This window comes from Vigna angularis, chromosome 6, assembly GCF_016808095.1.
Source record: "Vigna angularis cultivar LongXiaoDou No.4 chromosome 6, ASM1680809v1, whole genome shotgun sequence".
NCBI lineage: Eukaryota > Viridiplantae > Streptophyta > Magnoliopsida > Fabales > Fabaceae > Vigna > Vigna angularis.
Window position 1 is genome coordinate 28,414,683 of NC_068975.1, and position 16,591 is coordinate 28,431,273.

At 41.9% G+C, this 16,591-nt stretch overlaps 2 protein-coding genes across 2 annotated transcripts; both read right to left on the reverse strand.

Annotated features, from left to right (window-relative positions):
- Positions 1 to 1,265: 1,265 nt before the first annotated feature.
- On the reverse strand, positions 1,266 to 4,100 carry LOC128197558 (uncharacterized). The gene has a single exon (XM_052879617.1). It carries the CDS (start codon positions 4,098 to 4,100, stop codon positions 1,266 to 1,268), a length of 2,835 nt encoding a protein of 944 aa, XP_052735577.1.
- Positions 4,101 to 5,027: 927 nt separating this feature from the next.
- On the reverse strand, positions 5,028 to 6,386 carry LOC108341571 (uncharacterized). Its single transcript, XM_017579240.2, has one exon. The coding sequence runs from the start codon at positions 6,384 to 6,386 to the stop codon at positions 5,028 to 5,030; it is 1,359 nt and encodes a 452-aa protein (XP_017434729.2).
- Positions 6,387 to 16,591: the final 10,205 nt, after the last annotated feature.

A 16,591-nucleotide genomic window follows, 5' to 3' on the forward strand; every position in this document is an offset into this window, starting at 1 on the left:
GCCGGGAAATCTTTTTGTAAATCTTGGCGCCTTTTTGCGCAAATGATTAATACACAGTTATCTTTCTAATTTTGCATGTCTTTTTATGCGGCTTTACTCTTGTCAAGTTTTAATAATGGGCCGGCCGGGGTGGGGATTGCTCTTGCTTTTCCCGGGCGGACGATCCTCTACGCGATCGTCCTTCGCTTTAATGCCCGACCAAGCTGAGAGTTGTTCTCTTTGGAACACTCTTTTTCACCAGCTTGGTCTTACTGGGATGGGCGGTTCTTCGCTTTGATGCCCGGCCAAGCTGAGAGTTGTTCTCTTTGGAACACTCTTTTTCACCCGCTTGGTCTTACTGGGATGGGCGGTTCTTCGCTTTGATGCCCGACCAAGCTGAGAGTTGTTCTCTTTGGAACACTCTTTTTCACCAGCTTGGTCTTACTGGGATGGGCGGCCCTTCGCTTTTATGCCCGGCCAAGCTGAGAGTTGTTCTCTTTGGAACACTCTTTTTCACCAGCTTGGTCTTACTGGGATGGGCGGCCCTTCGCTTTGGTGCCCGGCCAAGCTGAGAGTTGTTCTCTTTGGAACACTCTTTTTCACCCGCTTGGTCTTACTGGGATGGGCGGTTCTTCGCTTTGATGCCCGGCCAAGCTGAGAGTTGTTCTCTTTGGAACACTCTTTTTCACCAGCTTGGTCTTACTGGGATGGGCGGCCCTTCGCTTTGATGCCCGGCCAAGCTGAGAGTTGTTCTCTTTGGAACACTCTTTTTCACCAGCTTGGTCTTACTGGGATGGGCGGCCCTTCGCTTTGGTGCCCGGCCATGCTGAGAGTTGTTCTCTTTGGAACACTCTTTTTCACCAGCTTGGTCTTACTGGGATGGGCGGCCCTTCGCTTTGATGCCCGGCCAAGCTGAGAGTTGTTCTCTTTGGAACACTCTTTTTCACCAGCTTGGTCTTACTGGGATGGGCGGCCCTTCGCTTTGATGCCCGGCCAAGCTGAGAGTTGTTCTCTTTGGAACACTCTTTTTCACCAGCTTGGTCTTACTGGGATGGGCGGCCCTTCGCTTTGATGCCCGGCCAAGCTGAGAGTTGTTCTCTTTGGAACACTCTTTTTCACCAGCTTGGTCTTACTAGGATGGGCGGCCCTTCGCTTTCTTGTCCGGCCAAGCTGAGAGTTGTTCTCGTTGGAACACTCTTTTAGAAATCTACAAAATGGAGTTAGTCTCATAGGAGAAAAATGGACATCTTGATTCATTAATCATGGGGGTGTAATACATCGATTCATTAACTGAAGTAAAACTTTAAGTGCGTGACGTTCCAGGTGTTGGGGATCGGATGTCCGTTCATGCGTTGTAGCCTGTAAGCCCCGTTTCCCAGGGTCTCCTCTACGCGGAACGGCCCTTCCCACTTGGCTGCAAACTTCCCGTGGGCTGGGTTTCGGCGGGCGTCCCCTGCTTTTCTCCATACTAGATCCCCCTCCTGGAAGCTTCTTGGCCGGACCTTGGAGTTATACTTTCTTTCAACCATGCGCTTGCAGGCTTCGGCCCTCAATGCGGCCCGGTCTCGTCGTTCATCTAGAGAGTCCAACTCGATCCTCAGCTCTTGGTCGTTGAGGTTCAGGTCATCGACTTGACGCCTAAGGGACGGCTCCCCCAGTTCGACTGGTAACATAGCGTCAGTGCCATAGGTTAAGTTGAAAGGGGTTTCACCAGTGGTTCCATGGGGCGTGCATCTGTATGCCCATAGGACCTCGGGTAACTCGTCCACCCACGTTCCCTTCTTTTCTCCTAGGCGTCGTTTAAGCTCCGAGACTATGGTCTTATTCATTGCTTCCGTTTGCCCATTCGTCTGGGGGTGCTCGACCGAGCTGGTGACGTGCCTAATCCCCAGCCCTTTGAAGAATTCGGCCAGTTTCTTGTCAATGAACTGTCGGCCGTTATCTGTGATGATCGACCGTGGGAGGCCGAAACGACATACCAATTTCCAGCAAAACTTCTGGACTTGGGCGGCTGTAATGGTTGCCAGGGGCTCGGCTTCTACCCATTTCGTGAAGTAATCCACCGCCACCAGGAGGAATTTCTTCTGCCTCTGTCCTAATGGGAACGGTCCAACGATATCCATACCCCATTGGGCGAACGGCCACGGGGATGTCATTGAGTGGAGAGCGTGTGGAGGTAGGTGGGAGCTGTTGGAATGTTCTTGGCAGCGAACGCATTTTTGGACGAACGTTTTTGTGTCGGCTTCCACAGTAGGCCAGTAGTATCCGGCTCTCAGTATCCGGGCTTTTAACGCTCGCCATCCGGTGTGAAGACCGCAAATGCCATTATGGAGTTCGTCCATAACGTAAAGTGCCTCTGCCTCTCCCAAGCATTTAAGGAGAGGGGAGGAGAATCCTCTGCGATACAGGTCGTCACCCACCTCAAGATATCGGGCGACCTTCTTAGCCTCCCTTGGTCCTACCGTCCGCCCTTCATCCTGGCGGGTCATGATTTCTCGGATTTCTGCTCTCCAATCTTTTCCTCCGTCAGACACCGCCGAACATTCAACTGAAGGCTGGAGTAGAACTTGCCGCACGACAGTGGTTAATTGCCCCTTCTCCTTTCCCGAACTAAGCTTGGACAGTACGTCCGCCCGTGTGTTTTGTTCCCTGAGAATGTGCTGTATGTCCAACTTATCAAATGCTCTTGCGAGGTCCATTGCTCGCTGGAAGTATCTTAATAGACGCTCCTCTCGAACTTGGAAGTTGCCATTCATCTGACCCACCACCAGCTCTGAGTCCGTCCGGCAGGTGATTCTTCTGGCTCCCATGTCTTTCGCCAGCTCGAGGCCGGCCACTAAGGCCTCATACTCGGCCTGATTGTTGGATACCTTGAATTTGAAGATCAAGGAATGCTCCAGTAGGAATCCGTTGGGGCCCTCGAGTACGATGCCGGCCCCGCTGACCGATCGACCGGACGCTCCGTCCACATACAAGCTCCACTCGTCCTGGCCGGACGGGGGTAACTCGGCCCCGAAATCTGCTAAGTGCTGGCCCTTGACCGATCCTCTCGGCTCATACCGCAAACCGAACTCTGAAAGCTCAACCGCCCAGGCGACCATCCGTCCGGCCAAGTCCGGCTTCCTTAGGATCTTGGAGATGGGGAAATCGGTCCTGACTATCACCTGATGGCTTTGGAAGTAAGGCCGAAGCCTTCGGGAGGCGTGCAGCAAAGCTAAGGCCACCTTTTCTACCCGTTGGTATCGGGTTTCGGCGTCGAGGAGCGTGCGACTCACAAAATAAATTAACCTCGGCTGAGGCCGTTCTTGCATTAACACGGCACTAATGGCCGTCTCTGACACTCCCAGGAAGATGTGCAGATCTCCTCCTGGGACTGGGCGATTCATGACCGGCGGGTTAACAAGGATTGTTTTTACGTCCTGAAACGCTTGTTCGCACTCGTCGTCCCAGGTCGGGCCGGCCCCTTTTTTCAATTTCCGGAGGACCGGCCTCAGCCTATCCGCCAGGTTGGGGATAAAGCGGGACAAAGCGGTGAGGCGTCCGACCAGTCTTTGGATCTCTTTCACGGTTGTCGGACTTGGCATCTGTAATATCGCTTCGCACTTGTCCGGGTTGGCCTCGATTCCCCGGGATGTTAACATGAAGCCCAAGAACTTTCCGGCAGCTACCCCAAATGTACATTTGGCGGGGTTTAGGCGCATCCCGAACTTCCTTACTTGTCGAAACACCTCCTCAAGGTCTCTGATGTGTCCCTCTCCTTCCGCGGACCGGACGACCATGTCGTCGACGTAGACGTCCATGCACCGGCCTATCTGGTCTCGGAAAATCCTGTCCATCAGGCGCTGATACGTCGCCCCGACATTCTTCAGACCGAACGGCATGACTTCGTAACAAAAGTTGGACTTCTCCGTTATGAACGCCGTCTTCTCGACGTTCGGCCCGTACATGGGTATCTGGTTGTACCCGGAATATGCATCTAGAAAGCTTAGGACCCGATGCCGAGAAGCGCTGTCCACCAGGGCGTCTATACTGGGTAGGGGGTGCGAATCTTTCGGGCAGGCTTTGTTCAGGTCTGTGTAGTCTGTGCACATGCGCCACTTTCCGTTGGCCTTTTTTACCATGACCACGTTAGCCAGCCACGTGGTGTACGTGACTTCCCGAACAAAACCAGCTTTCTTCAGCTTTCCTACTTCCTCCTCGACAGCTTGCCGTTTTTCCTCGCCCATTCTTCTCTTTTTCTGTGCGACTGGGTGGGCGTTCTGGAAAAGGGAGAGCTTGTGGCACATCACCGCGGGATGGATGCCCGGCATATCCGCTGCCGTCCAGGATGGGTTGGGTTTCTCCAATGGGCTCCAGCCGGTCCTCGGTATTCGTCCTCGGGTCGAGGTCTGCCATGGCAACCTCGGAGCCGGCCGCCCTTCTTTTCACAGGCCGAGCGTGCAGTTTCAACCCCGCCGCGTAGCATTCCCGGGCCGTCTTCTGGTCCGCCCGAACCGTGCAAATTGCTCCCTTTTCGGAGGGATACTTCATTGTGAGGTGAGGGGTAGAGACAATTGCCCCAAACGCGTTTAGGCACGGTCTTCCAAGCAGCACGTTGTACGACGTGTTGGCCTCTATCAGCAGGTACCGGACCCTCTTCTCTTCGCTAGAGCGTCCGGTTCCTAACCTTGTTTTTAACTCCACGTACCCCCTCGTATCCACCCTTTCTCCTGCAAAGCCTACTATCTGCCCATCATAAGGAACGATGAGGTCCTCGGAGATATCCATCTGCAAGAAGGTCTTCCAGTAGAGGATGTTGACCGAACTTCCTTGGTCAACCAGAACCTTACTGATCCCATACCGCGCTATCTCTGCCGTTATGACCATCGGGTCGTCCTGGTCAGGATCAGGGGCGTGAAAGTCCTCATCCGAAAAGGTAATGGGTGGCATGGAGCGGCGTGGCTTGTCCACTAAATGCACGGATTGGAGGGCCCGAACATGTCGTTTACGGGCGGAGGAAGACGATCCTCCTCCAGCGAATCCTCCGGAAATAGTGTTGATATGTCCCCTCAAGGGACGTTCGCGGCTGCGGCTTCGACTTCGGCTTGGTCGCCTCTCTTAGCGGGGTCGTTCCGCTCGCGCGCTCCTCGGCTTCTCCTTTCGGTACGTCGACCTTTGAGCAGGCCGTTCGGTTGATTGCGGCGGGCGTTCCTCACGTACGTATTTTTAAGCTTTCCCGCCCGGATGAGCTCTTCTATCTTATCCCGGAGGGTCCAGCAATCCTCGGTGGTATGACCCATATTTTTATGGTACGCACAGTGTTTGCTCCAATCAGCATTCTTCGGAGTCGGGTTCGCTTCCCGCTCCGGTATCAATTCCGCACTCAGGGCCTCTCGGAGAATTTTCTCCCTCGAGGCATTTAGAGGTGTATACTGTGGGAAACGGGGCCCTTTTCTCTGCTCCCGGGGCCTAGGACCGGACGTTTTTCCCGTCGAAGAGCCGGGCTTATTACCGTCCGTCCTTGGTTCTCTGGCTTCTTGATTCTCTTTTCTGTAGGAGAGTTTCATCTCTTCCACCCTTATCTCGTCCGCCGCCCGTTCCCTTAACTCCTCCATTGTTTTGGGCGCTCGCCTGCAGACGCTATCCTTAAACGGTCCTGGCTTCAGAGCCGGCAGGATATAGTGAAGGGCGAGCTCTGGCGTCAGGCTCTTAACGCGTCGAACGGTCTTCTGATACCTGTCCATAAACGTCCGCAGCGTTTCATCCTTCCCTTGCTTGAGGGTCATTAATTCGAATACGGTCAAGTCCTGGGTACTACTGGCCGCGAATTGTTTAATGAACAGTTGCTTTAACCCGGTAAAGTTTTCTATTGAATTAGGGGGGAGAGTATTAAACCATTCCAATGCTTCGTCCTCCAATGAGAGCGAGAACGTCCGACACCAAATGGCTTCATTGCCCGTTCGGAACGCCATTGCGTTCGAGAACGTCTGGATATGGGACGCAGGATCCGTTGTCCCGTTATAAGTTTTGAACTGCGGAGCCACAAATTGCTCCGAGATTTGGACATTCATTATGTTCTGGGTGAATGGAAGCAACAAGGCGGATGACGGCTCCGACTTGACTACCATCCGCCCGTCCTCGGCGGCGCTCTCCGCACGCACCGATTTCGCCTTGCTTCCTTCAGCCTCGGACCCGGTAGGCCTCCAGGTGCTATCATGCTCGGTATCCCGGAGTGTGTGTTCTCCCGCTGTCGCCGCTCCCTTATTCTTCGCTCGCTCCTCCCTGCCGTATGTCTTCCCCACCTCCCGGGCTATCCGGGCTTCACAATCGGCCTTAACGGCCGCCAGTTCGCTCTCATGATGCTGTTGCATTTCATCCATTTTTTGCTGCAGGGCTCGGATCATCTCAATGGGGTCGTCTGTGCTCATATTTCACGTGGTCACCATTGGGTTTTTAAAATCACACGGCCCCACGGTGGGCGCCAAATGTTTCGGATGTGTAGGGCTGTGCGGTTCTAAACCTTCCAGTTCTCCTGCGATCTGATCTCAGCGGCGGATCTTCTTCTCCAGCTTTGACTTTCCTCTTGATCCTGAGGGGTGGAGACCTACAAAAGATTCTCCGATGCCAAAGTCAGTTTCAGAGCAATGGCTTTTCTCAAGGGATAGCAGTAAATGTGCATTCAATCTAACCTATTTACCACTCACCGTGAACCTGTATTTATAGTTTTCGCTATGGGCTTGGGATTAGTGAAAAGTTAATCACGGCCCAATCAGCCCAATAGCTCCTAATTTCTACTTACCTCTAAACCAGGTCAATTTACTTGGACCACAATGATTAGTGATTTGGCCGGTCAGTGTGATATGGGCGCCCGCCCAAGTGATACGGGCGTTCGTCTTTCCTATGGACGACTCGGGCGTTAAATTGGGCGGACGATCCTCTACGCGATCGCCCGGCACTTCGTTGGGCGGATGATCCTCTACGCGATCGCCCGACACTTCGTTGGGCGGCTGATCCTCTATGCGGTCGCCCGGCACTTCATGATACCAGACGTTTGCATTTTCTTGAACAGTTTTTGTGAGCATGGAGAGTGCGGCGCTGTCTCGTGGTGATGGAATTCCTTGTGAGTTCTTCAAAGTTTCTCTTAAAGACAGAGGTTCTACCCAGGTGGTCGGCATAGGCACCGAGATGGTCGGACGACCTCATTAGTGGGCGTCCATACGTGCGACGCCGGGCACTTGCTGGTGTAGGAGTTTATGCGGAGTATAGGTTCAATCCGTACCTACTTGGGCGGCCAAGACTTGGGCGGTCGAACATTTGTCTGTGGCGGGTGTGACATGGGCGTCCTTTGGGCGGCGCCCGTCGCCTCATGGGCGACCTTCGTACGGCGCCCGGCTCTCCCTGGTACAGTATCTTTTGTCAGTAAATAAAAATATGTTAGACCAAAATCACCTAAATTTAGAAAAAAGTTGAAGATTAAATATGGTATTAAACTTTTAAGAGACTGAACATGAAATTATAAAGACTAAAGACAGATTTAAACATTTGATTTATGAGGAACTGATAAACGGGTCGCACCGCTCACAAAAGTTGATTGCACGAAAATATGCAGTATAGCTAGGATTTGACTCCTAGGTCGTCTCTCAAGGACCAATTTGTGTTGGTTCAGTCTCAGATTTGTTTCACACTAAGTGGGGGGTTTGTGATTTTTGGTTTGACACTGAAAAATAAAAATAAATTAAAACTGGAATTAAAACACAACTAAATTTAAAAACACTTAAAATAAATTTTAAACACTGTAAAAACTGAACGGTAAAAATGACGTTGAAAATAACATGAACAGTAAAATACGATGACAAATTTTAACGGTATAGAAAATAGTAAACGGTAAAATAAAAGAGATAACAAAAATAAAACACTTAATTGAAAATAAAATTTATCAAAGATTCAACACTTATAATGAAATTCTTGAATAATACATGTAAAAATAAAACGACTAACACACTACTACTCAGCTACACGCTCAAAAAAAATAAAATTCTACATTATGCACTATTGAAAATGGAAACTGAGAGAGAGCTCCTGGAAGGGAAGGAAACATGACCCCTTCCAGGCCTCAAGGCCGTCCCTTCTTCTTCTGCTACAACTGGTTTATATCCTTCTACCGAGAGACAACACTCCCCCTTTCTCGGTGTGCCTCCCTTATTTTCTTCCAGTTTGCGTTTTTGTCCCCTCAGCATTTTCTGTATGTGCCAAAAAGGGGGCCCTCCATTTTCTACCTACTTCTTGTCTTCTTCTTCATTCATGCTAGCATCCCAGTACATCCCGTGAATTATCACCTCATTCTTACTAGCATCCCGGCTTCTCCTGCTTCCTTTTCCTTCTCATAAAAATATTCAAGAAAAAACCAAAATGAAGATGGCGGCTGGTCTAGGCTGAATGCGTGTTCTTTCCTTTAATCATCTAGCACACACCACTTCCATTTGAGTACACGTTCACCAGTTCTTCCACCGTGTAGCTTGCTAAGAAAAAGGAGTCAAACCTCTGCATGTTTGGACCAATTTCTTCGCTGGACACCACCCCCTCATGGGCGTGCGGCCTCTTTTTATATAATGTCAAGCCCTTTAATTGTTTGCTGGACGGTGATGTTGCACCTCCCAAGCTGTTTCGATATGCTGGTGCTGCTGAATGTCCGTGTTTCTCCTTCTCTTTGCTGCTGGATGGGCCACTTGAATCAGTTGGGAACATGAAGTCCAGCTTGGTGAGATGAGCATGCTGCAGCCCCCTTCTTCCAACTCATCTGTTTGCACTCCAAATGCTTGCTGTATGCGTGAATTAGCTGCTGGAAACATGGAGTCTTTGCTGCTATGGAATGTGACCTTGAGAGCTCCTCCTTTTGCTTTACAACCATCCATGTGCATCTACTTTCAGCTGGAATAAACCGTGCTCACCATAAAAGAAAACAGCCCCTTCTTCTTGTTTAATCAAAACGTTCCAGCCCCCAAAGAAATGGTGGACGTTGTGCTGCACTTAATATGTTGTGAATATGTTGTTTCACTTAAAATCCCAAAAGCTTTTCCATGTGGGCCGTGTGTTGTTTTTGTTTGTTCCATGAGTTCCTTTTCATCTTTGAAGGTGCCGTGTGTTTTTTGTCAACAAATGTTTATTTAATCAAACTTTTGTGAAAAGGGGGCCATGTGTTTTCTAACAAAAAAACAAATGGAGAAAACCATTCAACATTTCATTAACTCCACTTATGTGAGTTTTCAAAAGTGGTGGCCCCTTCCATTATTCTCACAATGGCCGTTTGCTTTCATAAGAAAGGAACGAGAATTGCTTCTCTTCTTTGAACAAAGTGAAGGCTTCTTTCTTTTCCAAGTGGTGGCTCCCATGTGTTGTATAGCCAACTTTGCAAAATTCTGAATTAGAAAGCATGCAGCCGTGGCACTCTACTCTTGTCCAATTAAAAATCATGCTTGCTTGCATTTTGGAGATCCATGTGGACGTAGTTCCCTTCTCTTTTATCAGAACAATATTCTCCTCTTTTTTAAGCCAAAACCGTGAGCTTACTTGCAAGGTGGTCCATGTGCTATTCCAACTATGACAAGCATTAAAAACAATGCAAACAAAGTAGAAGTCACTCAAACAGTAAGAACTAGACTGACATGGGGAGTAAAAAAAAATACTGGGAACAACACAGAAGGAATTTGAACAAAATAAAAACTATATGTTAAAATAGACATCTAGACGAAACTATGAAAAAAGTTTGCATGAAAAACGGATAAGAATTGAACTCGAACGAAGACACACAAGTTGACACAACATTCACGCAGCACTGTGCGAAAACTAAAGTAGCTGAAATGCATTGGGCTCAATTGTGATTTCTCATTTATCCTTCAAATGTCCTAAAAAGTTATCCAAAATTTTCCCGTAATTAATAATGCAAAATAATAAGCTCAGATAATTCAAATTAGTTAAAATAAGAATTTCTAATCAAATTAAGCACAATTAGGAAAAACAGGAAAATATCATACGTTTAAGCACAATTCTCCGACTAATTTTAGCACAATAAACTAAGTGAAGCGAATAAAATATTGACTCAGGAACATCCAATTTACTTTGAGCATAACACGATGAATACATGATATGTAAGAAGCAGTAAGATGGCAATATTTGTAAGGTTTATAAGGTAACACTGAAGAGCGATTACATTACATAGCAGTAGAACTAGGGCTCCACTTTTATTATAGGGAATACATTATATATAGCATAGTAGATGACATTGCACTCAGATAAGACTTACTCATCTAGTGCCTTGTTACTTGTTATTGGTAGTGAAGTTGGCGGTACCTTCGAAAAAGCATCCATTGGCATTACCCTCGAATTTACCACTGTTATTTATAATGCGAGGTGCTGATTCGGTAGGCTTCTGAACCACTGGAGGATCGATGGGGATATCTTTCATAGGGAGTGCATCTGAGCGACGTTTGGTCGTTCCCCGTGTGGCCTTTGGGTTTTTCTCATCATCATCGTTCCATGGGATGTTCTCTTTCAAAACCATTCTGCTCACACTGTTATATTTCTCTCTACCTTCTTCTCTTCGCACTGCTGTACTGGCTTAACGTTGGGTAACCAATATATAGATCCAATAAAGTGAATTCCATGTTTTCTTCCTTGTCGGTAAGTGGGCTTCTGTGTATATTAATCTTTTATCAAGTAGCTTGTAAAATAATGTTTCTCTATACTCTTTCTGTTTCTGCAATTGATGTGACAACTCTAATACACTTTTTGGGACATTATCCGGTTCAACAAAAACCTCATAATTGTGAACCCATAGTCTTAAGAAATATTAAAGACGATTTTTTTAACATCACTTTCTTAATAAGTGGATTTATATTTAATTCAATATTATAAAATTGATTTTAAAGTGAAATTTAGACTCTATTTATATATTATGATTTCATCTATCTATTTGATTTTACATATTCTAATGAAAATAAATATTTCAGTTATAAAATTTTGAACAAACTCATTACTTAATTATTAAAAGCTACTTTGATTTCTAGTCTAATTTATTTAATGTGATCTCATATTTTTTTGCGTGTTATATTCTTAATTTGTTTTTTTTGATGAACTTGATTTTTTATAGGGACGTTTAACTGTATTATTACGCATCAATTTGTGACTTTTTTTTGTTCTTTTAATTTTTTTTAATTTGTTTTTAATTTAAAAAAAGTTGTCAAGGTGTTAAGTAAGTATCGTGGTAGTAACATATGTTAATATCATTATCATATACTAATGTCACGTGTTAATATCTTATATTTAATTTATTTTTTATATTTTTTATTTTGATTTTGTTCAATTTTAATTTTCGAGTTGATTTATAAATAGTAAAAGAAGTATTTAATAAAAATGTGAATTTTAATAAAAGTATTAGTATAAAATTTATATGAAATTAAATTTGGTTTCAATTTGAAAATGGACAAAATTTTCAATTTTAAAAGAAATTAAGATTGAATTAAACAAAATTAATAAAAATTAAAAGTGAATTGAATATAAGACATTAATACATCACATTGCTAGTGTCATGTAATATGATGTTAACTTGACATATAAATAATTTTTTTAACTAAAAATAATTAAAAAAAATATACAAACTAACATGTAAAATCAGAGTCGTTAACAATTTAAATCTTTATAAAAAATAACCAAATTTACGAAAATTGAAACCTTATTATAAGAAAAAATCATATTAAACAATTTAGATGAAAATGAAACAAAATAATATATAAGCCAAAAAAATATTATCATGGGTTCAACATTTGCATTTTCTATGTTAAAACTTAATCTAACTCAAGTCACTCTTAAACGATTGGATTAATTGAGTCAAGATTTTGAAAAAAACAATCGTTTATTTTGTCACATTTTTTTAATTCTCAAGTATATATACATCATTAAAAAATAACATCTTTATAAAAATAACACAATTAAAATTTCCAAAACTAATTTAAAACATAAAAAACACACATATATAATTAATACAATGAAATTAAATTCTATCTAATTAAATTAAATTTAGTCAGAATGAATCATGAGGTAACTGACCTAAATAACAGACATATTCAATGTAAGGAATAAAATTTTCATGGATAAATCGATTTTTATAGGTCAGGGTCAAAGTTACGTATATTGACCATCCAATTAGATATTGAAAGTTTTAAAGTTTTATTCTTATTCCTGATAAAGACGAGAAATTTAAGTTATTTTCCCTGAGTGTGACACCCCACAATAATACAAAGGAGAAACTATTAGGATAAAAAGTATAGTGTGTTACAGTATAAGTTAAGAAACCAAAAAGCAAAAAGGTAGCGTGTAATGCCGAATAATGAGTTCTAATGACCTTCTTAAAAAGGGGAGTTTTGATAGTTTACCTGAGTTTATAGTTTGGTATTATGAATTTAGTGGGAAATAACTTTATTCCCATAAATATATTACTTTTAATTAGAAGAAATTAATTTGATGATATATTAGAAAGAAAAAAAATAAATATTTGTTAAAACATAAAAATAGTCGATCAAATTTGGAAATATTTTACATAATTAAAATTATAGTTATTTTGTGTCAAAACATTAAATTCGGTTTGAGTGGAATCCAAGTGTTAGTACTAGGGTTTAGAAAATTCAAAAAGTGGAAGATAGATGTGTGTATCTGATTGGCCAATCGGTTTTTTACGGTAACATATAAACGTTGAACCACTTTTGCATGCACCTATTCTCTCCAGAATTATGAGTTTCTCCTCCTTCTGCTCTCTAAAATTCCTCACTTTCTTCTTATGCTGATAATCATCTAGGCCGTATTTGAATTCTTCTTTGGTGGCAAGAGTTTCTTTTCCATCAATCTAACTACTGTGCGAAGTGGGTAAGAAATGTCTCTCATTCGTTAAAGTTTCTATAATTTCTGATACATGCAAGCACTGTTCAGCTTGCATGTGTTCTTCATCTATCTCTCTCTGAACCTGTTTCTGTTTTGATCTTCTGGTTGGTCCCTTTTCACCGATCGAAATTGTAGTGGGCTGCTTTAGAAGTGATATCTGGTTATTCAAAGTGGGGGAGGCTTAGGAAATTCCCAATCTATTCATGGTAAGGGAAGCTAGTGGTTTAATTATATTTTCCTGTGTTTGGAATTGATGTGTGAACGTTTGCATGTGTGAATGATGGTATGTTTGATTGAATTGTATTCAAATTCTGTGTTTGGCCGAGACATGTGAATTGGATTGGAATCCCTATTGTAAAACGTTCGGTCAGTCTGGGAGTGAGAAGAGAGAGTGTGAAAAGGTAAGTAGTGAGCAGTGTGTAATAGGTTCAATGGAATAGGTTTAAAATAACTTAGAAATCACTTTTAGAGGGTTAGAGATTTAGGAAAATATCTTAATTTGGTTTAAGAATTATTATTCAAAGATTTATTTTGTTGACCATTCGGCTGTGTTTCTATGGTGGTCGGTCAATAATAGCGTTCGGTCAGTTTCCTTCTCATTTGTCTATTATGAACCATTCGGTACTCTCGATTGGGTACTGTGAAGGTGTTCGGTCTCCAACATTCACATGTTTTCTCTTTATTATGTGAAAATTTAATTGATGAATGATTGGGTATGTTAAGAATTGAAGATTTATACTTTCAAATATTGTGAAAGAGAATTCTATGGAGGAATATCTCATGGATGGTTATGGAATTGTAAAGTATGAATATGGATATGCTAAGCTGGCGTTCATCCTGATATTTTGTGAGTTACTCATTCTCAAGTAGAGATAAGTAACTCATGGGTGAGAATGATAAGAGGTCCTACCGCCTCAAGGTGCCGAGGTAGGTAATATGGGATTAACCTTGGGTAGTAGCTTGATTGGTGTCAACTGTTACACTACCACGAGTGTAAGGACGACTGTAGTTACATATTCATACAATCTGGATGGTAAAGTTTATATAGTGTTCGGTTTATATATATATATATATATTTATATGAATGATGATGTTTTGGTTGTATGTGATGAATTGTATTCATTGTTGTATGATGTACCGTTCGATTTCATATAGATTGAACTTGCATGAAATGCATATATGTGTTTATAATTAAATTACAATAACTTACCCTATTTTCTTGTTCTGCCTTGTCTTGTCCGTTCAGTTTTCTTTTCCCTTGCGATGATCATCTTGTGGATGTGAGCAGAAGGTGACGAGTGTTTGGTGGAGCAAGTGTTAGAAGGCGAAGATCATGTCGCTTAAGTTATGACCGCTCGATCATCTGTTGTGTATAATTTTGAATTGGACTGTTCGGTCAATAGATTTAGTATTCCTTTTGCAAACCGATCAGTTTATATAGTGTATTGTATCACCGTTCGGTTTATTCCTATGTGTTGTATCAAACTTATGATATTCTGTAAAGTTTTTAGTTTTATGGTTATTTTGGATAACTGTAATGATTAAAACACTCTATTAACTCTTAATGAACTGATCTATCCTATTATTATATGTGATTAATCTATGATACAGTATTATGCTATATTTTGAGGATGTTACATTTTGCAATAGTTTACACTTTTAAAAAAGAAGTATTAATCATATTTGATATATAATGAAAAGTTATTATAGAATTTGGTATCGTGTTTTTTTTTTTACTTATCTCATTCAATCTTATCTCAACCATAAGAAAATCAAATATCACTCAAATTCAAAATTTTTTAATCATAATAAAAATAAGTCATTAAAATAAAATTAATGAAAATCTATCAGTAAAATTACATTACATAATAGTAGAGCTAAGGCTTCACTTTTATTATTGGGAATACGTTATAGTATAATAGATACTCCGATGCGGCTTACTCATATGGTGCCTTTACTTGTTATTGGGAATAAATTTGGTTTTAATTAAAAAAGGAACTTAATTGAAACAAATTAATAAATTTGTGATTTAATTAAATAAAATTAAAAAAAATTGAGTTGAATATAAGATTTTGATATATGAGAGTAATTTAACATGTGATAGTGATACCGTCACTTGATATTATGAAGATTTGAATGTAATAACTTTTTTTTTCTAAATTAAAAGAAAAGTTAAAATTTTTTAAAATATATCAATTAATACTTAATATATATTGTCTTCATTCAGTTAATTATTGAAATGTCATTATAACAAAAGACCAAATTGATTGATAAAAATTGAGACCTTATTAAATATGAAAAAAAGAAACCACAATTAACATATTCAATGAAAATAAAAATTAAATAGTATTTGAGGTTTTTAACTTTTATTTTTAATAAAAAGCTTTTAATTAATATGTAAAATAGTAAATATGTATAATGTCATTACAAATATATGTGTTATCCGAAAAGATCAACATGAGACCAAAATTTTAATCATTAAATATGAAAATAAAAATAAACATTTATTTCAACAGAAATTAGGATAAGATAAAATGAGCAAATCTTACGCGAGATTACCATTGTAAGGGCCTAAAAATATATGGCAGTTTGTCTTTATGTTGAAGTACCCAGACCCATAACACTAGAGGCACTATGATCTTAGGAGAGACTTTTCAGATTTGAGTTCATTAACTCAGCTTCCCATTCTCTCTCTAAAAAGCTTGTTCCTCCATTTCTCTACCTTTTCCTCACATTTAGTGGTTGCATGTTGGATTAGGTGGTGCTGAAGTGACCGCGGCGTAGAGACCTTCGCAACCATCCGAATAGATTTTTCATTCTTTAGGGGGGTGCTGTCTAGATTATTCGCGTGTGGGGTACTTGAGCTGCGGGTCTTTGAGCTAAGCAAAGAAGTTTCAAGGTAAGGGGAGCTAGGATTTCTTAAAGTTTATTATTATGAAATGTGAATGTGTTGATCTTTGTGTGACTATGTTGTTTGGATTGAAATTGTATTTTTGAGATTTGTTGTATGAACTGTATGCTGGAAATTTGTGACTGTGGATTTGGTTGGGCTGAGGTGATATTTGAGATTGATATGTTTGATGTATGTATTCTGTTGGAGGGGTGATCAAGTGGAAGGTAAGGAAAGTATGCACTGTTTTGAGTAAACTGGTAGTGTTTTGGGGTCACTTGAGAGGAAGTGAGGTAGTGATTTTGGGAAGTAGGGGTTCTGGGCATATTTGGGCTGTTGGGACATCTTAGGCAAGTCATTTGTGACTTGCTAGGATCATAAAACTAGACTAGAACATGTTAGAAGTGGTAAAATCGAAATTGGGTCGTTAAGTTGTGGAAATTGATGTTTCAAGAGACAAAACTTGATCTTAATCACTTTAGAATGGTAGTAAGAATGTTCAGAATCATTTAGATGAGTTTAATTAAGGATAAAACAAGAATTAAAGGTGTTAGAAGTTAGTAAAAATGGTTAGGAATGGTTGTGTTAGGTGCGGTTCATAATTCTGCATAAATTTTGCAGAATTATGCAGCTTCGCGATTGATAATCGTTCGGCCATACGCTGTTGAGCGTTCGGTCTTGACGTTTGGTCGTAATGGCGTTCAGTCTTGGTGCTCGGTCTTAAGTGGAGTTCGGCCTTAGTGTTCGGTCTTGTTGGAGTTTGGCCTTAGTGCTTGGTCTGGTTGGCGTTCGGCCTTGGTGCTCGGCCTTGTT

Bases quoted from the DNA above. Each gene is read 5' to 3' on its own strand.
- LOC128197558 (XM_052879617.1), bottom strand. From the start codon at position 4,100: ATGGTAAAAAAGGCCAACGGAAAGTGGCGCATGTGCACAGACTACACA.
- LOC108341571 (XM_017579240.2), bottom strand. From the start codon at position 6,386: ATGAGCACAGACGACCCCATTGAGATGATCCGAGCCCTGCAGCAAAAA.